The 24,913-nt window shown below is 43.6% G+C and overlaps 1 protein-coding gene across 1 annotated transcript; it reads left to right on the forward strand.

The window, feature by feature from the left end:
* Positions 1-618: 618 nt before the first annotated feature.
* On the forward strand, positions 619-14,635 carry LOC106597800 (palmitoyl-protein thioesterase ABHD10, mitochondrial). The gene is made up of 5 exons (XM_045711047.2): positions 619-757; positions 7,079-7,262; positions 8,387-8,498; positions 11,269-11,406; positions 11,563-14,635. The coding sequence occupies exons 1-5, from the start codon at positions 664-666 to the stop codon at positions 11,902-11,904; spliced, it is 870 nt and encodes a 289-aa protein (XP_045567003.1). The 5' UTR covers positions 619-663; the 3' UTR covers positions 11,905-14,635.
* Positions 14,636-24,913: the final 10,278 nt, after the last annotated feature.

Raw genomic sequence — 24,913 nt, forward strand, 5'->3', positions numbered from 1 at the left:
TTTACCCTTTACTCTACAATAGAACATACTTTTGTTTCCCTTGTTAAAATTAATTGTGTGTTCACTGTGATGTGACAAACTATGTCACTTCAGACATATCTGTCCCTGTCTGCCTGTTCAGTATCATCTGAAACGGTCTCTCTGCAGATCTATGTGTAGTAGACCATTAGGCTACATGAAATGCCCTGCCTAAAGATCACTGTCGTGTGACATTTTTATTGCAAATTACATTAATGGAAGGATTCATTTAATAATTTGCCTACCAGCACATACAGGTCTCTCATGGACTTGAATGGCATCCTTGAATGTAAATTGAATTTTCCTGACTTATAAATTGTAGGCTATTGTGCATAGATGGCTAGGTACAATAGCCTATCTCAAGGTTTGCCTTATACAGAGAGTTTGGGAGTTATGTCCATAAAACAGGAAAATTAACCCAGGGTGCATGCTACAATCATTTAAAAAAGTACATTCCATTTGTAGACCACTTTTCATGTACACAGACACACTAATGTATTGGGGACCTCTATTGTATGCATCTGTCAACATTGAAGTGGCGGTAATGCACCATAACGTTGGATGCCAACCGCCGACAAACCCCACCAAAGATCTGGCAAAGTTGGTCTTCTCGCGATATTTCCGTAGTGGGTGGTGAAGTCAGAGATGGCAGCTATCGCCCTGAAGTCCTGTCGCAAAGGACTTTCTCACATTTTGAGGGATGGAGCAGTCGCTACTCTCTCGCCAAAGGCTTTGGGAGGTGAGTATGATACTACGGTTCGATGTGTACCGTTTCACGGGAAAACTTACTTACTTTATAAAAAATAAACAAAATAGAGGAGGGAATGTGGCAGAGGCAGGCTCGGCACTAGGTACCACAAAGTCATAAACCCAGCCTATTTCTACAATTTATCTTCCTAAAATGATTTTAAACTTCACCCTATCCTTATATTAAGTAACTTTTTGTTTTCATAAATTATTATGATATAGCCAATTTTGACTTCGTGACTGTGGTAACTAGTGACAACCCAGCGGCAGACCCCGTCATCTGAATGTATTTGTTTGCTCATGCACATATAAACTGCGCAGCACTTGCATATTCTTAGATACCGCACAATCAATGCTGGTAAGGAATGGGCGCGTTCGAGCGTATCACTTTTGTCAACACGTTGACCAACGGTCACAGCCATTAACAATGTGTTGCATTATGGATATAAAAAGTCCGACTTGCTACTACATGTCGACCGCATGACCTTTACAACAACCATGTGATCAAAGGTCATGAACTTTCGACTGGAGTTCCTCCTAACAAACCGCAGTCAGAAACAAAGCATTGTGGGAGACAATGGCAGGTAGCCTTAGAGCGTTGGTCTAGTAACCGAAAGGTTGCAAGCTCGAATCCCTGAGCTGACAAGGTGAAAATGACATGTACATTTAGGGAAGTAATACGCCTCTGGGGGTTAAAGTTGAAATGGAACTATAATCATATTCAAGTGGGTGTGATTGCGTTTCACATAACGATCACTTAATGAGTCCATTTTGTAATGTTAAGAACATTTGTAAATTACTCCAATAACATATGCTGCTGCAGAATAAACAAACCACACATGCTGATGCCCTTTATTTCCTCATTACCATCATATCTACATTTCTGAATCAGGCCGTCATTGAAAATAAGAATTTGTTCTTAACTGACTTGCCTAGTTAAATAAAGGTAAAACAACCCTATTCTGCTTTTTGGAAGTAAAAGGCGTTACAGTGTATTAGGAAAGTATTCAGACCCCTTCCCTTTTTCCACATTTTGCTACGGTACAGCTTTATTCTAAAGTTGAATTTTTGCAAATTTATTACAAATAAAAACTGAAATACCTTATTTACGTAAGTATTCAGACCCTTTGCTATGATACTCAAAATTGACCTCAGGTGCATCCTGTTTCCATTGATCATCTTTGAGATGTTTCTACGCCTTGATTGGAGTCCACCTGTGGTAAATTCAATTGATTGGACATGATTTGGAAAGGCACACACCTGTCTATATAAGGTCCCACAGTTGACAGTGCACATCAGAGAAAAAACCAAGCCATGAGTTTGAAGGAATTGTCCGTAGAACTCTGAGACAGGATTGTGTCGAGGGACAGATTAGAGGAAGGGTAATACAAAATGTCTGCAGCATTGAAGGTCCCCAAGAAAACAGTGGCCTCCATCATTCTTAAATGGAAGAAGTTCGGAATCACCAAGACTAACTAGAGCTGACCGCCCGGCCAAACTGAGCAATCAGGGGAGCAGGGCCTTGGTCAAGGGAGGTTACCAAGAACCCGATGGTCACTCTGGCAGAGTTCCTCTGTGGACATGGGAGGACCTACCAGAAGGACAACCATCTCTGGAGAACTCCACCAATCAGGCCTTTTTGGTGGCTAGATGGAATCTACTCCTCAGTAAAAGGAACATGACAGCCAGCTTGGAGTTTTCCAAAAGGCACCTAAAGGACTCTGACTATGAGAAACAAGATTCTCTGGTCTGATGAAACCAAGATTGAACTCTTTGGCCTGAAAGCCTAGCATCACGTATGGAGGAAACCTGGCACCATCCCTACGGTGAAGCATGGTGATGGCTGCATGATGCTGTGGAGATGTTTTTCAGTGGCAGAGACTGGAAGATGTGTCAGGATCGAGGGAAAGATGAACGGAGCAAAGTACAAAGAGACCCTTGATGATAACCTGCTACAGAGCACTCAGGACCTCAGACTGGGGTGAAGGTTCACCTTCCAACAGGACAACGACCCTAAGCACACAGCCAAGACAACGCAGGAGTGACTTCAGGACAAGTCTCTGAATGTCCTTGAGTGGCCCAGCCAGAACCCAGACTTGAACCCGATCGAACATCGCTTGAGAGACCTGAAAAAGCTGTGTAGTGACACTCCCCATCCAACCTGACAGAGCTTGAGAGGATCTGCAGAGAAGAATGGGAGGAACTCCCCAAATACAGGTGTCCCAAGCTTGTGGCATCATACTCAAGGCTGTAATCGCTGCCAAAGTTGCTTCATTAAAGTACTCATTGAAGGTTCTGAATACTTATGTAAATGTAATATTTAAGTGTTTTATTTGTAATACATTTTCAAAAAAAATTTAAACCTGTTTTTGCTTTGTCATTATGGGATATTGTGTGTGGATTGAGTGGGAAAAATAATCAAATCCATTTTAGAGTAAGGCTAACGTTACAAAATGTGGCAAAAGTCAAGGGGTCTGAATGCACTGTATATGTTCAAAAGTGGTTGATGTTACCCATCATTGGTTAGGGATAGATCGAAATGTACAGAATGGGTACCTGGAGGAAAATGGGGGAGTGTCATTGTCACGGTTGTCGTAGGGTTTAGCGGACCAAGACGCAGCGGGAAAATGTGCACTCTTCTTCTTTTATTTCAACGGACAAAGAATGTAAACCAAAATAAACACGTACACAACAAAAACACAACAACTAATAACAGGCCGGTAAGGCATAGAGCTAGCTATACACAGCACAATCTCCCACAAAACACTAAAACAAACACATACCTATATATAGGACCCTCAATCAGAGGCAACTAGAAAACACCTGCCTCCAATTGAGAGTCCAATCCCCAATTAACTAAGCATAGAAATACAAAATACTAGACTAAACATAGAAATACATAACCATAGAACATTGCCCAAAACCCGGAATAATAAATCAAACACCCTACTAAACACACAACCACCCCGAACCACATAAAACAAATACCCCCTGCCACGTCCTGACCAAACTACAATAACAAATAACCCCTATTACTGGTCAGGACGTGACAGTCATGCTTTTTCAATTTCAGTCAAAGGGAGGGTTTAGTATTTTTTTTAAAGTCTATTCTAGGGGACGGTCATGTAATTTATGAAATGTCGATATTTCTCTGTTTTAGAATTAGTTGCATAAATAGGGAGGTGGTGGAACAAAAAGTGAGTGCGAGAGGGGGGTGACCTGGGAAGCTTGAGGTACCGGAACAGATGGAGAAAAATAAATCACCTTTATAATAAAGCAGTGCATGCATATCATCACATTTGCGTAGTGGTATAGAGCAGTAGAGTATAGGAGCTTACAGAAGTTGCACACATGGGGAACATTTGTTGTTCTTGGGTCTGGGAAGAATTTGGCCTTTTTATAAACATATGTTGTGCAATTCTGTCATTTTATACATATTTGTTATTGAAAATATATTATTTCACAGCAATTTAGATGATACAATTCCCTCCACTATTTAGTGCTTGTTTTTATCACATATTCTGAAATTGAGCAAACAGTGTAGAATTTTAGCAACCAGGAAATGACAAAGCTATTTCCACTAAATAACACAGCCACAAAGTCAGAACAGCTTCCCCATTTTGACAACAGATGCCACTTCAGCAGTAGAAATCAATAGGCTAATATCACAGCCAATCACAACACTGGCGGGTAAGTAATACTGTGAAACACTATCATTCCTCTATAAGCGTCAGATATGTTATGGACATTTTCAGAAATTACAATGCAAAAATTCTAAGAAATCCTATGTGTAGCACCTTTAAGGTTGACGCTCTCAGGCAGGATGAAAACAACTACATCGACCATGATCCTTTGCTCGTTACGACCACTTTCGCCATGATCCTTATCAAAATCAAGTTATGAGTCGAGTCCTTGTCCCAGAATGGACCACACGGCCCATTGATGACACATGGGCAATGTACACAATGACCGTTAATATGATTCCAAGGGAGTTTTACATCTCCTAACAAAAGTAATCTCTGATATGGCGTGCTTCAAATTCAAATACTTACAGCTTCATGCGCCATCGGGAGTTTTCCATAGGAATACGTGGATGACGTACATCAGCGCTATCATCATTTACTGGTTTTAATGTCTATGGTTTGCACAGTCTCCCAGTGTAAAATGCAGGAGTAGCTTCATTTTGCAACGCTAGTATTTACCATAGAGAATGATAGAGGCCTCAAGTAGATAAAAGGCTGCATTAGCATGGGCAGAGCCATTGAGCTTTCACCGTTTTGATTGACGTCAAACTGAGTGGGACTTCCAACTTCATTGTGACCCTGTTGGAGTCATGTCATGTGCTTTCAGAGACACTACAATGGCACAGATACAAAGATGAGTCCTCTATCTATCTCTATGGTATTTACACACTTGAGTTACTGGGAATTGGCTTGCAACATTCTTTTTAAATAGTCTGCTGAAAGCCAGAAATGAAATAATATTTTATTTCAACTTACTCTTTTGATTGTCTGTAGGCTTGGTCCTTATGCAGGGGGAATTAGAGAAAAAAGCATCTAATGGAAAGTATAATTAACAGAATGTCCAAACGTGGGTCTGTTGTAGACCCATGCAGTTTCTCAGCGAGGTCAGGCCCTCTCTGCTTACATCATGTCAAAATAAATAGTCCTCCACAAGTTCTTGCTTTTTTGGGGCAGGTATGGTGCACGTGCAGGACTTTTATTTTGACATGCGCTAATCGGAGAGAAAAGTGGGTCTACAGACCCATGTTTAGAAAGTCTGTTAAATGTATGTTCCATAGTACATCAGGGAAACTGGGCAGAAGGGAGTGGTGCTTCAAATACAGCAGATCTGCAACGTCATTAATTGAGCATCTCATATCCTCCTTAATTGCCAGCCTCAACACGTTACGGACAGAGATGAACTATATAGGAAGCTCTGAGGACAGGTCATGTGGATACTGGACAGTCAATAAATTGGCAGACGCAAACAGATTATCATCTTTAAATGACAGCTGTTCTTGAGGGCTCAAACAAAAAAAAGCAGAGTGCGATTTTGTTCATACTGGTGAACTGCCGTTTCAATTGTGTGGTTGTAATATCAACAGTCCCTTATCTCTGGTATATCTTGGCATGCATCATTCAAGACTAAGTTTAAATTGTGTGCAGCGCAATGGACATATAATGCACAATGTCTCAGCAATGACTGTCTGGGTTGTCAGTACTCAGTAATGAAAATAGTCAGGCCTGCAACCTGGACCTACAGGTCGTGGTGAGAACATTTGAACACAAAAATGCAAGGCGACACTGTCGCATATTGTTGTTACTATAGCCCTCTACATAGAACAAAAAAGAGATTGGCATTAATAGACTGGTTTTACGCACAACAAATTTCTATCCATGCTGGGAGAGACCGCGAGGATGGCTCATGTCATGCAGGTTCAGGTAGGCTATACAGGACAGCTGTATATTCTAAACAAAATCAATTGGTTGCAGATTAGTATGCTGTTGTATCGAACATTTATTTTACAATCCGTCAGCCAGCAGCCTAAATGGACGCCCTGCTTATCATGGGAAAATGACAACCAAATATTTCTAACATTTATCCATTAGCTAAGGCAAATCTATAAGCTACATGCCCTGGCACCACAGAAAGCCTATCATCAATTCCATAGGCAGCCGCACAGACATATCACAGTTTCAACACAATGGACAGCGATCTGTAATCTATACTTTGTGAATGGCTGTCTGGCAGACTCATTCGATTGTTTATTTTTTCAGGGGGGTGAACTACGACCTTGCAGGGGTCCAGAGAAGCTGTGTTATGCCAGTTCTAGCGTTGCTAAAAGCAGCTATGGTAGCCTACTTTTTAGACATCAATGCAAATGCTGTTAATTAAATTAAGTATAACCTTTTGCATTACAATTTTCTAGGCTTGTAATGTTATTCTGTTTTGAATTGTTTTTACATTGTGATAAGTAACACATTTTCACCTGAATTGCATCACGTCATAGTCTGCTGTATCAGGGTCTGTTCGGTAGCTTTCACTCTGGTGACGTCAACGAGGTCTTGTCCCACAGCACTGGCCCAATTCAGTTTTCTAAATGTTACATAAGAATGCCTCAGCTGATCATTCCTTGCCTTGACTTCACCCTGATTTGATCTTTCAAGGGGATTTCACAAATCACCCAAATACAACCTACATTTTACACGCCGTTCTTAAAGACGCACTCCATTCTCAACTATTGCATTAAATCACTTATTCTAATTCTATCATAGTCAATTGGCACATATTGTGTGTGTTTGTCCTACAGGTGTGAGACAGAAGTCCTCTGTACAGTATGCAACGAGGCCAGAGCTCCCCAAGCTGGCCTACCGCAGGGTAAAGGGGAAGAGTCCAGGCGTGGTCTTCCTGCCTGGGTATGGATCCAACATGAACGGCCAGAAAGCTGAGGCCCTGGAGGAGTTCTGCAGGTCGCTAGGACACTCATACCTTAGGTACTGTACTCTACCTGCCGCTGTGTATTGCGTAACCTAGTGGTTAAGAGCGTTGGGCCAGGAACTGAAAGGCCGCTGGTTCGTATCCCCGAGCTGATTAGGTGAAAAATCTGTGTGGGCCCCAGGGCAAGGCACTTAACCCTAATCACTCTAGATAAGAGCGTCTGCTAAATGACGAAAATGTAATTAAATGTTTTTCACAAATATAAATACAAATAAATAAAATTGCATGATTATGGCATAAGTAATTTCCTCAAGCTTCCAGTAAAGACATACTGGTACACAACTAACTTTCAAATTATGGCTGAACTTTGCCTCTTGTAGCCTTCCCAAGTTGCTAAAATCTTTTGATTAGGTTATAGGTGTTGAACAAAGGTTGCTATAGTATTTTATTCGCTCTTGCTCACCTCACTTTTCAGAAAAGGAAATTGAGTAAACATTTTAATAAAAATTGTATGGCCTAATAAACCATGTTATAGAAATACCATGTTTATACCGTCCTTTAGACCGTGGCACATTACCCAAATATACCCCCTGAATCTGAATATCTGAGGTAGGCGTACCTTAGCCAAAACTCTATCCTGATGTTCATTGTCTGAATAGACCCCCTAGCTTTCGAACCCATTTACTCCTGAGGTGCTGACCTGTTGCACCCTCTACAAACACTGATTATTATTTTACCCTGCTGGTCATCTATGAATGTTTGAACATCTTGAAGAACGATCTGGCTTCAATGGCCATATCCTCTTATAATCTCCATCTGGCACAGCCAGAAGAGGACTGGCCACCCCTCAGAGCTTTGTTCCTTTCTAGCTTTCTTCCTAGGTTCCTGCCTTTCTAGGGAGTTTTTCCATGCTTCTATCTCTGCATTGCTTGCTGTTTGGGGTTTTAGGCTGGGTTTCTGTATAGCACTTTGTGACATTTGCTGATGTAAAAAGGTTTTATAAATACATTTGATTGATTGATAGCCTGTATGTTACGCAAATAGACCACCCTCTAACTCATGTTACCCAAATACACTGCTCTCTGAGTTTTTACGCTAGCTTAGTAGCCAGATTATTTCCCATGTTTTATTGTATGTCTGACTGGTCCTCCAGGCTCATGTTGTGTTTGTGTTTCCCCAGGTTTGACTACACAGGCCATGGGTTATCGGAGGGGGTGTTCACTGAAGGGACCATCGGCACCTGGAAGAAAGACGTCCTCTTCGTGTTGGATGAACTAACAGAGGGTCCACAGGTGAAAGAACTCTCCACTGGATCTAGAATCATATCTAAACTAGCCTTTAGATAACTCTCATATTTATCTGTGTATTTGGTGGGATTCAAATTGGTATTTGATTTTGTTCATTATTAAAGTGTTTTGTATTTTCAGATCTGCGTTTAACCTGTTATGGCTAGGGGGCAGTATTTTCACGGACGGATAAAAAACGTACCCGATTTAATCTGATTAGTACTCCTGCCCAGAAACTAGAATATGCATATAATTATTAGCTTTGGATAGAAAACACTCCAAAGTTTCTAAAACTGTTTGAATGGTGTCTGTGAGTATAACAGAACTCATTTGGCAGGCCAAAACCTGAGAAGATTCTGTACAGGAAGTACCCTGTCTGCCATTTCTTGGCCTTGTTGATTATCTCTATCAATTACAGGGGATCTCTGCTCTTACGTGACACTTTCAACGGCTCACATGGGCTCTCAGAAGGCGGCAAAATGCTGAATCGTGGCTTTGCAGGCTCTGGTTGAAACAAAGTAGCGCGTTTGGGTAGTGGCTGGTTACAGTACTGTGAGACTCAGGCTCGTGCCCGCGTCGACCGAAAGCTTACTTTTCCTTTGTCTGTTTAGCTAAACGGAGATTCCCGGTCTGAATATTATCGCTTTTTTACGAGAAAAATGGCATAAAAATGGATTTTAAACAGCGGTTGACATGCTTCGAAGTATGGTAATGGAATATTTAGAAATCTTTTGTCACGAATTGCGCCATGCTCGCGACCCTGATTTACCATTTCGGATAGTGTCTGGGACGCACGAACAAAACGCCGCAATTTGGATATAACGATGGATTATTTTGGACCAAACCAACATTTGTTATTGAAGTACCAGTCCTGGGAGTGCATTCTGACGAAGACAACAAAGGTAATGAAACTTTTGTAATAGTAAATCGGAGTTTGATCAGGGCTAAACTTGGTCGGTGTCTAAATGGCTAGCCGTGATGGTTGGGCTATCTACTGAGAATATTGCAAAATGTGCTTTCACCGAAAAGCTATTTTAAAATCGGACATATCGAGTGCATAGAGGAGTTCTGTATCTATAATTCTTAAAATAATTGTTATGTTTTTTGTGAACGTTTACGTGAGTAATTTAGTAAATTCACCGGATGTTTGCGGGGGGTATGCTAGTTCTGAACGTCACGCTAATGTAAAAAAGCTGGTTTTTGATATAAATATGAACTTGATTGAACAAAACATGCATGCATTGTATAACATAATGTCCTAGGGTTGTCACCTGATTAAGATCATCAAAGGTTAGTGCTGCATTTAGCTGTGGTTTTGTTTTTTGTGACATTATATGCTAGCTTGAAAAATGGGTGTCTGATTATTTCTGGCTGGGTACTCTGCTGACATAATCTAATGTTTTGCTTTCGCTGTAAAGCCTTTTTGAAATCGGACAGTGTGGTTAGATTAACGAGAGTCTTGTCTTTAAAATGCTGTAAAATAGTCATATGTTTGAAAAATGGAAGTTTTCGGATTTTAGAGGAATTTGTAATTCGCGCCACGCCCATCATTGGATATTGGAGCAGGTGTTCCGCTAGCGGAACGTCTAGATGTAAGAGTTAAGCGCTCAAAGACTGGTTTGACTTTATAACCCAGTTATAGACCGTCTCTTACATGACATTGATATTTGAAAATATGCTGTGATAATTTTGCCCTCCATAATATTTACTCTATTTGTTGTGTAAGATTTCAGTTAGAATCTGTATAAAAACAAAACTGTGGTTCTGTATTAGTGTTGTTGAATTCAAACATTGGTGGTGTTAGTGTCACATGTTTCCACAAGTGGGCACTGTCACACAAATTAAACAGCATCTCACACCACCATTGTAAAGTTCACCTCACACACGTTCAATCATTACCTGAGTAGCATAGCCTGCCATGCCAGGCTTCAGGGCTCTGCTTGACATTCATCAGACACACAGCTAGTGAATGAGACCATTAGCAGGGCCAGAGTCATATTACTCCCAATGTCCTTGTGATGATGATGATGATGATTTGGAACTGATTCAGGGAACAGAACCAAAAAGTGAAAAAATAATAATATTTTTCCAGGAACAGAAAAACTGAATCGGGAACGAAAGTGATCTTTTAGTGTTCCGGAACAGTACCGTTATTTTCAAATCTTGAGAACTGGTTAATAATTTTTTTAAATTGTTCCCAAAATATTCTTCATATCTGGTATGTAATTCTGTAATTTAGTGACGTTATAATACTAGTAATAGCCTAAACACATTACAATACATGTCATGTAAACAACTAGCTTACCGTTCCATAGCAAGCTTCTCCATCCACACTAATTGGCGGAGTAAATGAATGACATAAATGTAAAAGCTCCAGTATGTTGAGTTCACAGGGAAATGTATGAGAAGGAACTATATGAACCGTTACCTTTTTCTGGATCAAACCAGTTCTTTATTATGCTGGTTGGAACACTCCAACTGAGCGAAATACAGAGGGGTTGTGCTCGGAATGGAACGATTGGAAAATAATTTCCCCTGGTTAGAATCACATCTGTTTTTAGAAACTACTTCTGTCCATTGTAGCGATAGCTAGATGACCATGGTGCTTCTCTGCAGAAGAGTCGGTTCAAATGGAAGAAGAAGATAAGGAGACAAGGGGAGGAGACAAGCGAAGCAATCCATATCAAACTGTTGGTATTTCTATGTACCATTGCTCCCTATCCTAGATCAAGGCATCTTTAACGTAATCATGTCTTTCCCCATGGTCTCTGTTCAGATCATGGTAGGGTCTAGTATGGGCGGCTGGCTCATGCTGTTGGCAGCTATCGCCAGGCCGGAGAAGACTGCAGCTCTGGTGGGCATATCCACGGCAGCAGACCACATCGTCACAGCCTTCAAGTCAATGTCTTTAGAGGTGAGCGAGGACATCATAAAATAATGTGTGGTTATGACCAGGGTCTTTGTGCTAATTCCATTTCTATTCAGGGAGTGGTGAATTGAAATAAAATGCTCTATGTGAATGTCAATTCATTGTTTTATTTAAAATGGAATTGATCCCATTTCACCACAGGTGCGTAAGGAGATTGAAGAGAAGGGCGTGCTGACTGTGCCCACCAAGCACAGCGAGGAGGGCGCCTACACGTTCACTATTGGCTTCCTGAACGAGGCGGAGAACCACTGTGTCCTCCAGAGCCCCATCCCCATCACCTGCCCCGTGAGGCTCATCCACGGCCTGAAGGACGACGACGTGCCCTGGCACATCTCCATGCAAGTGGCCCAGCGCGTCCTCAGCCCCGACGTGGACGTCATCCTACGCCGCCACGGCCAGCACCGCATGGCCGAGAAGGATGACATCAGGCTCATGGTCTACACCATCGACGACCTCATAGACAAGCTGACCACCCTGGTTTGAGTTGGGGGGGGTGTTAGGAATGCACCCCATTGGAGAGGCAGGAGCAGCCATATCTGATCCCCCTCTCCCCTTCCCCTTCCTGCCATCCTACAGTTTGTCCTCAGTATGCTGTTACAAAGCAAGAGAGAGAGACGAGGATTATCGAAAGTACAAACTGTGACGGAACGAGGATGTCGTCTGTCAGAAACCTCAGCCAGGTCCCTAATGCCTGCCTTGGGGAGGGAGTGTGTCTTTTACCAGTTTACTCTGTGCAGTGTTTTTTAGGTAAACCTTTCTACGGGCAATGCTGCCACTGCTAATGCTGCCACTGCTAATGCTGCCACTGCTAATGCTGCCACTGCTAATGCTGCCACTGTTTGTTTGCCAGATCCTGATCCCTTTGCCAGACCCCAACAGTTCTACTGTGCCTTTTTTTACCACGTCTCTACCCGTTGGGTCAATAAAGCCTCTGCACAGCAGAGTGGAGCGCAGGTCTCGTCTAACTGTGCTCGCAGATATTATGAGGTACAGATAGAATACACAGACAACAACCTCCATCACACTGCCTCCTACGCAGAAGCACTGTGACATAGTGTGGTGATCGGTCCAAGCTGTATTTTCACACTGTGTCGATACCAAAAAGACTACACTATCACAAAATAGCTGAAGAAAAGTCAAGAGGAATTTATTTTCATAATCTACTGTACATCCACCCACATTCCCATGGGCCAGTCTGAGCCACTGTTGATTAACATGTCGTTGGTTATTGGACTGTGTTCAATGGGGCAGAAAGCCAGTCCAGCAGATGCAGTAACTCTCTCTCATCCCCTAACTGCTGCTCTGACCTTTCACTCTTCTGCAGAATGTTTGCAATCAGTCACCTACGCATCACAACACCAACGGGATGACGACACTTAAACATGAGCACGCATCGGGGTGTAAAACAAAACGCCTGAGTTATGGAAGTACTGTACAGTGCCTTTGGAAAGTGTTCAGACCCCTTGACTTTTTCCACATTTTGTTACGTTACAACCTTGTTCTAAAATGGATCAAATGTTTTTTTCCTCAGCAATCTACACACAATACCCCATAATGACAAAGCATAACAGTTTTTTTAGACATTTTTGCAAATGTATTCAAAATCAAAAACAGTAAAAGGCACATGACAGGCCGCTTGGAGTTTGCCAAATGTACCCTGAAGACTCAGACCATCATAAACAAGATTCTCTGTTCTGATGTAACCAAGATTGAACTTTGGCCTGAATGCCAAGCGTCACTTCTGGAGGAAATCTGTCCCCATCCCTACGATGTAGCATGGTGGTGGCAACATCATGCTGTGAGGATGTTTTTCAGAGGCAGGGACTGGGAGACTAGTCAGGATCGAGGCAAAGATGAACGGAGCAAAGTACAGAGATCCTTGATGAAAACCTGCTCCAGAGCGCTCAGGACCTCAGACTGAGGCTAAGGTTCACCTTACAATAGGACAATGACCCTAAGCACACAGCCAAGACAACGCAGGAGTGGCTTCGGGACAAGTCTCTGAATGTCCTTGAGTGGCCCAGCAAGAGCCCGGATGAATCCAATCGAACATCTCTGGAGAGACCTGAAAATAGCTGTGCAGCGACACACCCCATCCAACCTGACAGAGCTTGAGAGGATCTGCAGAGAAGAATGGGGAAAACTCCCCAAATACAGGTGTAACAAGCATCCTACCCAAGAAGACTCGATGCTGTAATCGCTGCCAACGGTGCTTCAACAAAGTACTGATTAAAGGGTCTGAATACTTATGTAAATGTGACATTTCGTGTTTTTATTTTTGTATAATTTAGCAAAATTTCTAAAAACCTGTTTTTGCTTTGTCATTATGGGGTATTGTTTGTAGATTGAGCAAAAAATATATATAATCCATTTTAGAATAAGGCTGAAACGTAACAAAATGTAGAAAAAGTCAAGGGGTCTGAATACTTTCTGAATGCACTGTATGTACATTACTGGTGAGGAATTTACTAATATGTAGTGCTAGACCATGTACCCTAATGACAAGGGCTAGAAGTGCATACACTCAGATACAGTGATGGTGAGAATACTCCTGAATTTATTTTAGCTTGACAGTCAAATGGTACAGTATTGCAATGATGTTAGGATTCAAAAGCTTAACGGACATTCTGGAAAATCATCTCTATTTCCCGTATTTCAACACTTTCTGAATACTTTTTCCAGCTTGTGATGCATGATGTCATTTCAGCACTGTAGCCTTCACCGCACTCAGACCCTCTCTCCAGATCTGTCATCCACCTCTATAACTCTAACCCAATTAAAGCAGAGCAATGGCTCTCATTATCAAAATTGAGAGACAAGCTGCAAGTCAGACACTAATGGGTTGTACTGTGCCTTCCAAATCTGCAGATACATTTAAGGTAGGTGAAAAACATGGTTTTATTTATCTGGTTCTATAAATTGTGAGTCTGGGCTCCAATCCAGTGTGAGAGTAGTAAGGCCAAATTCCTCAACAATGAGTAGTAAACACTTTTGTCATGTGCCTTTTAGATATTGTCCATGGGCATGATCAGTGCCGACCTGTCATTCATGGCAGGTGGAGCCCCACCTGTTTTGAGCCCCACCTGTTTAGCTAAAATAAAAAACTTGTTTTTGTTGCCTGTTTTGCATGTTATTTTAGCATTATTACATGTCACATATCAGTTTGCAAACAATGTAAAACATTTTTTTTTAATAAAGCCGCATACAAACATGGCCTCTTTTTTGCTTTCCTGAGTAAGGCAGCTCCAAAATAAATCAAAATAAAATGTATTTATATAGCCCTTCTTACATCAGCTGATATCTCAAAGTGCTGTACAGAAACCCAGCCTAAAACCCCAAACAGCAAGCAATGCAGGTGTAGAAGCACGGTAGCTAGGAAAAACTCCCTAGGAAGGCCAAAACCTAGGAAGAAACCTAGAAAGGAACCAGGCTATGAGGGGTGACCAGTCCTCTTCTGGCTGTGCCGGGTGGAGATTATAACAGAACATGGCCAAGATGTTCAAATGTTCATAAATGACCAGCATGGTCAAATAATTACATTTTACATTTACATTTAAGTCATTTAGCAGACGCTCTTATCCAGAGCGACTTACAAATTGGTGCATTCACCTTATGATATCCAGTGGAACAACCACTTTACAATAGTGCATCTAAATCTTTTAAGGGGGGGGGGGGGGTTAGAAGGATGACTTTATCCTATCCTAGGTATTCCTTAAAGAGGTGGGGTTTCACGTGTCTCCGGAAGGTGGTGATTGACTCCGCTGTCCTGGCGTCGTGAGGGAGCTTGTTCCACCATTGGGGTGCCAGAGCAGCGAACAGTTTTGACTGGGCTGAGCGGGAACTGTGCTTCCTCAGAGGTAGGGGGGCCAGCAGGCCAGAGGTGGATGAACGCAGTGCCCTTGTTTGGGTGTAGGGCCTGATCAGAGCCTGAAGGTATGGAGGTGCTGTTCCCTTCACAGCTCCGTAGGCAATCACCATGGTCTTGTAGCGGATGCGAGCTTCAACTGGAAGCCAGTGGAGAGAGCGGAGGAGCGGGGTGACGTGAGAGAACTTGGGAAGGTTGAACACCAGACGGGCTGCGGCGTTCTGGATGAGTTGTAGGGGTTTAATGGCACAGGCAGGGAGCCCAGCCAACAGCGAGTTGCAGTAATCCAGACGGGAGATGACAAGTGCCTGGATTAGGACCTGCGCCGCTTCCTGTGTGAGGCAGGGTCGTACTCTGCGAATGTTGTAGAGCATGAACCTACAGGATCGGGTCACCGCCTTGATGTTAGTGGAGAACGACAGGGTGTTGTCCAGGATCACGCCAAGGTTCTTAGCACTCTGGGAGGAGGACACAAGGGAGTTGTCAACCGTGATGGCGAGATCATGGAACGGGCAGTCCTTCCCCGGGAGGAAGAGCAGCTCCGTCTTGCCGAGGTTCAGCTTGAGGTGGTGATCCGTCATCCACACTGATATGTCTGACAGACATGCAGAGATGCGATTCGCCGCCTGGTTATCAGAAGGGGGAAAGGAGAAGATTAATTGTGTGTCGTCTGCATAGCAATGATAGGAGAGACCATGTGAGGATATGACAGAGCCAAGTGACTTGGTGTATAGCGAGAATAGGAGAGGGTCTAGAACAGAGCCCTGGGGGACACCAGTGGTGAGAGCGAATGGTGCGGAGACAGATTCTCGCCACGCCACCTGGTAGAAGCGACCTGTCAGGTAGGACGCAATCCAAGCGTGGGCCGCGCCGGAGATGCCCAACTCGGAGAGGGTGGAGAGGAGGATCTGATGGTTCACAGTATCAAAGGCAGCAGATAGGTCTAGAAAGAAGGATGAGAGCAGAGGAGAGAGAGTTAGCTTTAGCAGTGCGGAGAGCCTCCGTGACACAGAGAAGAGCAGTCTCAGTTGAATGCCCAGTCTTGAAACCTGACTGATTAGGATCAAGAAGGTCATTCTGAGAGAGATAGCAAGAGAGCTGGCCAAGGACGGCACGTTCAAGAGTTTTGGAGAGAAAAGAAAGAAGGGATACTGGTCTGTAGTTGTTGACATCGGAGGGATCGAGTGTAGGTTTTTTCAGAAGGGGTGCAACTCTCGCTCTCTTGAAGACGGAAGGGACGTAGCCAGCGGTCAAGGATGAGTTGATGAGCGAGGTGAGGAAGGGGAGAAGGTCTCCGGAAATGGTCTGGAGAAGAGAGGAGGGGATAGGGTCAAGTGGGCAGGTTTTTGGGCGGCCGGCCGTCACAAGACGCGTGATTTCATCTGGAGAGAGAGGGGAGAAAGAGGTCAAAGCACAGGGTAGGGCAGTGTGAGCAGGACCAGCGATGTCGTTTGACTTAGCAAACGAGGATCGGATATCGTCAACCTTCTTTTCAAAATGGTTGACGAAGTCATCCGCAGAGAGGGAGGAGGGGGGGGGGAGGGGGAGGAGGATTCAGGAGGGAGGAGAAGGTAGCAAAGAGCTTCCTAGGGTTAGAGGCAGATGCTTGGAATTTAGAGTGGTAGAAAGTGGCTTTAGCAGCAGAGACAGAAGAGGAGAATGTAGAGAGGAGGGAGTGAAAGGATGCCAGGTCCGCAGGAAGGCGAGTTTTCCTCCATTTCCGCTCGGCTGCCCGGAGCCCTGTTCTGTGAGCTCGTAGTGAGTCGTCGAGCCACGGAGCAGGAGGGGAGGACCGAGCCGGCCTGGAGGATAGGGGACAGAGAAAATCAAAGGATGAAGAAAGGGAGGAGAGGAGGGTTGAGGAGGCAGAATCAGGAGATAGGTTGGAGAAGGTTTGAGCAGAGGGAAGAGATGATAGGATGGAAGAGGAGAGAGTAGCGGGAGAGAGAGAGCGAAGGTTGGGACGGCGCAATACCATCCGAGTAGGGGCAGAGTGAGAAGTGTTGGATGAGAGCAAGAGGGAAAAGGATACAAGGTAGTGGTCGGAGATTTGGAGGGGAGTTGCAATGAGATTAGTGGAAGAACAGCATCTAGTAAAGATGAGGTCAAGCGTATTGCCTGCCTTGTGAGTAGGGGGGGAAGGTGAGAGGGTGAGGTCAAAAGAGGAGAGGAGTGGAAAGAAGGAGGCAGAGAGGAATGAGTCAAAGGTAGACGTGGGGAGGTTAAAGTCACCCAGAACTGTGAGAGGTGAGCCATCCTCAGGAAAGGAACTTATCAAGGCGTCAAGCTCATTGATGAACTCTCCAAGGGAACCTGGAGGGCGATAAATGATAAGGATGTTAAGCTTGAAAGGGCTGGTAACTGTGACAGCATGGAATTCAAATGAGGAGATAGACAGATGGGTCAGGGGAGAAAGAGAGAATGTCCACTTGGGAGAGATGAGGATTCCAGTGCCACCACCCTGCTGGCTCGATGCTCTAGGGGTATGCGAGAACACGTGGGCAGACGAAGAGAGAGCAGTAGGAGTAGCAGTGTTATCTGTGGTAATCCATGTTTCCGTCAGCGCCAGGAAGTCTAGGGACTGGAGGGTAGCATAGGCTGAGATGAACTCAGCCTTGTTGGCTGCAGACCGGCAGTTCCAGAGGCTGCCGGAGACCTGGAACTCCACGTGGGTCGTGCGCGCTGGGAACACCAGGTTAGAGTGGCAGCGGCCACGCGGTGTGAAGCGTTTGTATGGCCTGTGCAGAGGGGAGAGAACAGGGATAGACAGACACATAGTTGACAAGCTACAGAAGTGTTGTTTCTTGTATTATTGTCTCTTGTGTCTTTAGAGAACTGTTTCACTTTGATATCCTTTTTCTTCTGTCCTGATTTTCTCTTTCTTTTCTTCTGTTAACTAGATATTCTTTGTTGTTCTTCGTTAGCTAGCTAGCTTCTTCCAAAAGAGTCCCTAGCAACTGCTTAGCAACTGGTAAACAATTCAGCTAGCTAAGATAACTACAATTTTATGAAAAATAGTTATTTTTCAAAAGCCTATCTTCTTTGTTTGTTGCTTGTTTTTTCTCCTATTCAGTCTTGCAGTTTTCTTTTGCTTTTTTCCGATGTACTTCACTCTAAAAACCATGTAAATTTCAATATTTTTATAATAATCACAGTTGTCGAGAGTGCAACAAGTCAGCACCTCAAGAGTAAATGTCAGTTGGCTTTTCATAGCCGATCATTGAGAGTATCTCTACCGCTCCTGCTGTCTCTAGAGAGTTGAAAGCAGCAGGTCTGGGACAGGTAGCACGTCCGGTGAACAGGTCAGGGTTCCATAGCCGCAGGCAGAGCAGTTGAAACTGGAGCAGCAGCACGGCCAGGTGGACTGGGGACAGCAAGGAGTCATCATGTCAGGTAGTCCTGAGGCATGGTCCTAGGGCTCAGGTCCTCCGAGAGAGAGAAAGAAAAATAGAGAGAATTAGAGAGAGCATACTTAAATTCACACGGGACACAGGATAAGACTGGAGAAATACTCCAGATATAACAGACTGACCCTAGCCCCCCGACACACAAACTACTGCAGCATAAATACTGGAGGCTGAGACAGGAGGGGTCAGGAGACACTGTGGCCCCATCCGACAATACCCCCGGACAGGGCCAAACAGGAAGGATATAACCCCACCCACTTTGCAAAGCACAGCCCCCACACCACTAGAAGGATAACTTCAACCACCAACTTACCATCCTGAGACAAGGCCGAGTATAGCCCACAAAGATCTCCGCCACGGCACAACCCAAGGGAGGGCGCCAACCCAGACAGGAAGACCACGTCAATGACTCAACCCACTCAAGTGACGCACCCCTCCCAGGGACGGCATGGAAGAACACCAATAAGCCAGTGACTCAGCCCCTGTAATAGGGTTAGAGGCAGAGAATCCCAGTGAGGAGAGGGGAACCGGCCAGGCAGAGACAGCAAGGGCGGTTCGTTGCTCCAGAGCCTTTCCATTCACCTTCACACTCCTGGGCCAGACTACACTCAATCATAGGACCCACTGAAGAGATGAGTCTTCAGTAAAGACTTAAAGCTTTAGACCGAGTCTGCATCTCTCACATGGGTAGGCAGACCATTCCATAAAAATTGAGCTCTATTGGAGAAAGCCCTGCCTCCAGCTGTTTGCTTAGAAATTCTAGGGACAATTAGGAGGCCTGCGTCTTGTGACCGTAGCGTACGTGTAGGTATGTACGGCAGGACCAAATCAGAAAGATAGGTAGGAGCAAGCCCATGTAATGCTTTGTAGGTTAGCAGTAAAACCTTGAAAATCAGCCCTTGCCTTAACAGGAAGCCAGTGTAGGGAGGCTAGCACTGGAGTAATATGATCAAATTTTTTGGTTCTAGTCAGGATTCTAGCAGCCGTATTTAGCACTAACTGAAGTTTATTTAGTGCTTTATCAGGGTAGCCGGAAAGTAGAGCATTGCAGTAGTCCAACCTAGAAGTAACAAAAGCGTGGATAAGTTTTTCTGCATCATTTGTGGACAGAAAGTTTCTGATTTTTGCAATGTTACGTAGATGGAAAAAAGCTGCCCTTGAAACAGTCTTGATATGTTCTTCAAAAGAGAGATCAGGGTCCAGAGTAACGCCGAGGTCCTTCACAGTTTTATTTGAGACGACTGTACAACCATCAAGATTAATTGTCAGATTTAACAGAAGATCTCTTTGTTTCTTGGGACCTAGAACAATCATCTCTGTTTTGTCCGAGTTTAAAAGTAGAAAGTTTGCAGCCATCCACTTCCTTATGTCTGAAACACAGGCTTCTAGCGAGGGAAATTTTGGGGCTTCACCATGTTTCAATGAAATGTACAGCTGTGTGTCATCCGCATAGCAGTGAAATTTAACATTATGTTTTCGAATGACATCCCCAAGAGGTAAAATATATAGTGAAAACAATAGTGGTCCTAAAACGGAACCTTGAGGAACACCGAAATGTACAGTTGATTTGTCAGAGGACAAACCATTCACAGAGACAAACTGATATCTTTCCGACAGATAAGATCTAAACCAGGCCAGAACTTGTCCGTGTAGACCAATTTGGGTTTCCAATCTCTCCAAAAGAATGTGGTGATCGATGGTATCAAAGCAGCACTAAGATCTAGGAGCACGAGGACAGATGCAGAGCCTCGGTCTGACATCATTAAAAGGTAATTTACCACCTTCACAAGTGCAGTCTCAGTGCTATGATGGGGTCTAAAACCAGACTGAAGCGTTTCGTATACATTGTTTGTCTTCAGGAAGGCAGTGAGTTGCTGCGCAACAGCTTTTTCTAAAAGATTTTAGAGGAATGGAAGATTTGATATAGGCCGATAGTTTTTTATATTTTCTGGGTCAAGGTTTGGCTTTTTCAAGAGAGGCTTTATTACTGCCACTTTTAGTGAGTTTGATACACATCCGGTGGATAGAGAGCCGTTTATTATGTTCAACATAGGAGGGCGAAGCACAGGAAGCAGCTCTTTCAGTAGTTTAGTTGGAATAGGGTCCAGTATGCAGCTTGAAGGTTTAGAGGCCATGATTATTTTCATCATTGTGTCAAGAGATATAGTACTAAAACACTTTAGTGTCTCCCTTGATCCTAGGTCCTGGCAGAGTTGTGCAGACTCAGGACAACGGAGCTTTGGAGGAATACGCAGATTTAAAGAGGAGTCCGTAATTTGCTTTCTAATGATCATGATCTTTTCCTCAAAGAAGTTCATGAATTTATTACTGCTGAAGTGAAAGCCATCCTCTCTTGGGGAATGCTGCTTTTTAGTTAGCTTTGCGACAGTATCAAAAATAAATTTAGGATTGTTCTTATTTTCCTCAATTAAGTTGGAAAAATAGGATGATCGAGCAGCAGTGAGGGCTCTTCGATACTGCACGGTACTGTCTTTCCAAGCTAGTCGGAAGACTTCCAGTTTGGTGTGGCGCCATTTCCGTTCCAATTTTCTGGAAGCTTGCTTCAGAGCTCGTGTATTTTCTGTATACCAGGGAGCTAGTTTCTTATGACAAATGTTTTTAGTTTTTAGGGGTGCAACTGCATCTAGGGTATTGCGCAAAGTTAAATTGAGTTCCTCAGTTAGGTGGTTAACTGATTTTTTGTTCTCTGATGTCCTTAGGTAGGCAGAGGGAGTCTGGAAGGGCATCAAGGAATCTTTGGGTTGTCTGAGAATTTATAGCACGACTTTTGATGCTCCTTGGTTGGGGTCTTAGCAGATTATTTGTTGCAATTGCAAACGTAATAAAATGGTGGTCCGATAGTCCAGGATTATGAGGAAAAACATTAAGATCCACAACATTTATTCCACGGGACAAAACTAGGTCCAGAGTATGACTGTGGCAGTGAGTAGGTCCAGAGACATGTTGGACAAAACCCACTGAGTCGATGACAGGTGTTTCAGCCTAGCTCAGTGCTTTCTGTGGTGGAGGAGCAACCAGCGGAAAATACAGAGCGTAGTGGTTGGTAATGTTCTCTAGTTGCACCGTGATTGGCTCAGTGTTCTGTTACTCATGGGGACATTACGTCACTACAAAATCTAGAGGAGAGCTCAAATTCAAGCCCCTTGGATGCTGCCATAGAGTTACATCAGAAGTGCCCAACCAAGAATGCTCAAGGTCATTGGCCACAGATAAAATGACATCAAATCATGTTATATCTACAGTAGCTTTGATTGGACAACATACTTTCAAAATCTTAGCAAGCTAGTAGTCATCATCGTGAATCAAGTCGACAATCTACTTGCAAATCCTTTTCAATCCTTGTCATATGAAGATAAATTATAGATAAAACACGTCAGTGCTCATTGGCCATTGGACATAAACATATGAGGGGTTTGGAAGGAATCAGTGGCTAACTGCAAGCATTACTAAGTGTAACCGATGTGAAATGGCTAGCTAGTTAGCGGTGGTGCGCGCTAATAGCGTTTCAATCGGTGAAGTCACTCGCTCTGAGACCTTAAAGTAGTTGTTCCCCTTGCTCTGCAAGGGCCGCGGCTTTTGAGGAGCGATGGGTAACGAGGCTTCGATGGTGGCTGTAGTCGATGTGTGCAGAGGGTCCCTGGTTCGAGCCCAGGTAGGGGTGAGGAGAGGGACGGAAGCTAAACTGTTACATAAGCAATCACTATCCTGCTATTCAGTGGAGTGGATGTGTGGTCCAAGTCTGGGTTTCAGGGTCTCTTTTCCAAGATTAAAAGGATAAACATTCAACATTAGACATGCTGTCAATCCAGTCAGACTTCAGTGAGTTCAAGACAACTGGGAACTCAGGGGGAAAAAGGGAGCTCTGACTGGGAAAATACATTTTGAACGGTCATCCAACTCGGAATTCCAAGTCGGAACTCTGGCCTCTTTCTAGAGCTCCGACGTGAAGATCACTAACATAATGATTCGACCTTGTTTTTTCCTCGAGTTCCCAGTTGTCTTGAAAGCACCATAATGCCAGACTTTGAAGACAAAGTTTGATGGCAAAATTTGCCCAAGAAGGACCACCGCGCCACATTCCTGTTCATGTGAGCACAGCACAACAAGGTGAGTCCAAAAATGTATTGTATGCTGCTGCATAAATTATGTAATATGCCAGGGAAATATGTATACTGTAGCTAAGAAAGTAATACTAAGTGTATGTTGCTTGGTAAGCTGTTAGTAGCCCATGTGCCTCACCCTAATAATTTGGTCCCTTTTCCCCCTCATAATTCTGCCTACTGTTCTGACTTAGCCATGCACACAGCCTACAGCCTGTTTAAGAGAAATGTCATTATCAAATATTGTAAGAGCTTTCATTGTCTGCTTATGTGCCCCCTTTATTTATCCTACGGTTCTGGCTTGGTGTACAGGGAGAATACTGTAAGAACGCCCATGTTCTGAATTATGGCTCTACATTTAGAAAGTGCTGAACAAATAGTTACAGTTGAAGTTGGAAGTTTACATACACTCAATTAGTATTTGGTAGCATTGCCTTTAAATTGTTTAACTTGGGTCAAACATTTCAGGTAGCCTTCCACAAGCTTCCCACAATAAGTTGGGGGAATTTTGGCCCTTTCCCCCTGACAGAGTTGGTGCAACTGAGTCTGTTTTTTAGGCCTCCTTGCTCGCACATGCTTTTTCAGTTCTGCCCTCAGATTTTCTATAGGATTGAGGTCAGGGCTTTGTGATGGCCACTCCAATACCTTGACTTTGTTGTCCTTAAGCCATTTTGCCACAACTTTGGAAGTATACTTGGGGTCATTGTCCATTTGGAAGACCCATTTGCGACCAAGCTTTAACTTCCCGACTGATGTCTTGAGATGTTGCTTCAATATATCCACATCATTTTCCTGCATCTATTTTGTGAAGTGCACCAGTCCCTCCTGCAGCAAAGCATCCCCACAACATGATGGTGACTCCTCCGTGCTTCACGGTTGGGATTGTGTTCTTCGGCTTGCCAGCCTCCCCCCTTTTCCCCCAAACATAACAATGGTCATTATGGCCAAACAGTTTTATTTTTGTTTCATCAGACCAGAGGACATTTCTCCAAAATGTACAATCTTTGTCCCCATGTGCAGTTGCAAACCATAGTCTGGCTTTTTTATGGTGGTTTTGGAGCAGTGGCTTCTTCCTTGCTGAGCGGCCTTTCAGGTTATGTTGATTATAGGACTCGTTTTACTGTGGATATAGATACTTTGTTCTATTTCTGTTTCCTCCAGAATCTTCACAAGGTCCTTTTCTTATTGTTCTGGGATTGATTTAGACTTTTCACACAAAAGTGCGTTCACCTCTAGGAGACAGAACCCATCTCCTTCCTGAGCGGTATGACGGCTGCGTGGTCCTATGGTGTTTATACTTGCGTATTATTGTTTGTACAGATGCACGTGGTACCTGAAGGCGTTTGGAAATTGCTCCCAAGGATGAACCAGACTTGTGGATGTGTCCAATTTTTTTTCTGCGGTCTTGGCTGATTTCTTTTGATTTTCGCATGATATCAAGCAAAGAGGCACTGAGTTTGAAGGTAGGCCTTGAAATACATCCACAGGTACACCTCCAATTGACTCAAATGATGTCAATTAGCCTATCAGAAGCTTCTAAAGCCATGACATCATTTTCTGGAATTTTCCAAGCTGTTTAAAGGCAGAGTCAATTTAGTGTCCATTTTGTGAATTATAAGTGAAATAATCTGTCTGTAAACAATTGTTGGAAAAATGACTTGTGTCATGCACAAAGTAGATGTCCTAACCGACTTGCCAAAACTATAGTTTTTTAACAAGAAATTTGTGGAGTGGTTGAAAAACGAGTTTTAATGACTCCAACCTAAGTGTATGTAAACTTCCGACTTCAACTGTATATTAACTATGTCTGTCCTAGTTCGCTCATTAATATCTTAAACGAAATTACGGATTGCCTCTTATCCACTTGTCATCCTCTTATGCCATAGTTTGTACATCTCAATTGTCAATAGAAATCACATTTTATTTAAGCAAGTCAGCCATATCAGCTATGTTTTCTAAGGCAGTAAATGAGGCTGAATGAACTGCTTTGCTGGCCAACAATGCTCTGCTGACAGCCAGGTGTAGCAGTGGTAAGGTGTTGGGACTGCTGTTGGGATTCTGCTGTTGGGACAGCTTTATGTAGGCCCTAACAGTTTGTG

This window comes from Salmo salar, chromosome 29 (genome assembly GCF_965601325.2).
Source record: "Salmo salar chromosome 29, fSalSal1, whole genome shotgun sequence".
Lineage (NCBI taxonomy): Eukaryota > Metazoa > Chordata > Actinopteri > Salmoniformes > Salmonidae > Salmo > Salmo salar.

What these genes read in the sequence shown, in the direction of transcription:
- LOC106597800 (XM_045711047.2), top strand. Translation starts at nt 664, where the DNA reads ATGGCAGCTATCGCCCTGAAGTCCTGTCGCAAAGGACTTTCTCACATT. An exon ending in CTCGCCAAAGGCTTTGGGAG is followed by an intron (nt 758 to 7,078) that starts GTGAGTATGATA and finishes TTTGTCCTACAG; the next exon opens with GTGTGAGACAGAAGTCCTCT. An exon ending in CTAGGACACTCATACCTTAG is followed by an intron (nt 7,263 to 8,386) that starts GTACTGTACTCT and finishes GTGTTTCCCCAG; the next exon opens with GTTTGACTACACAGGCCATG.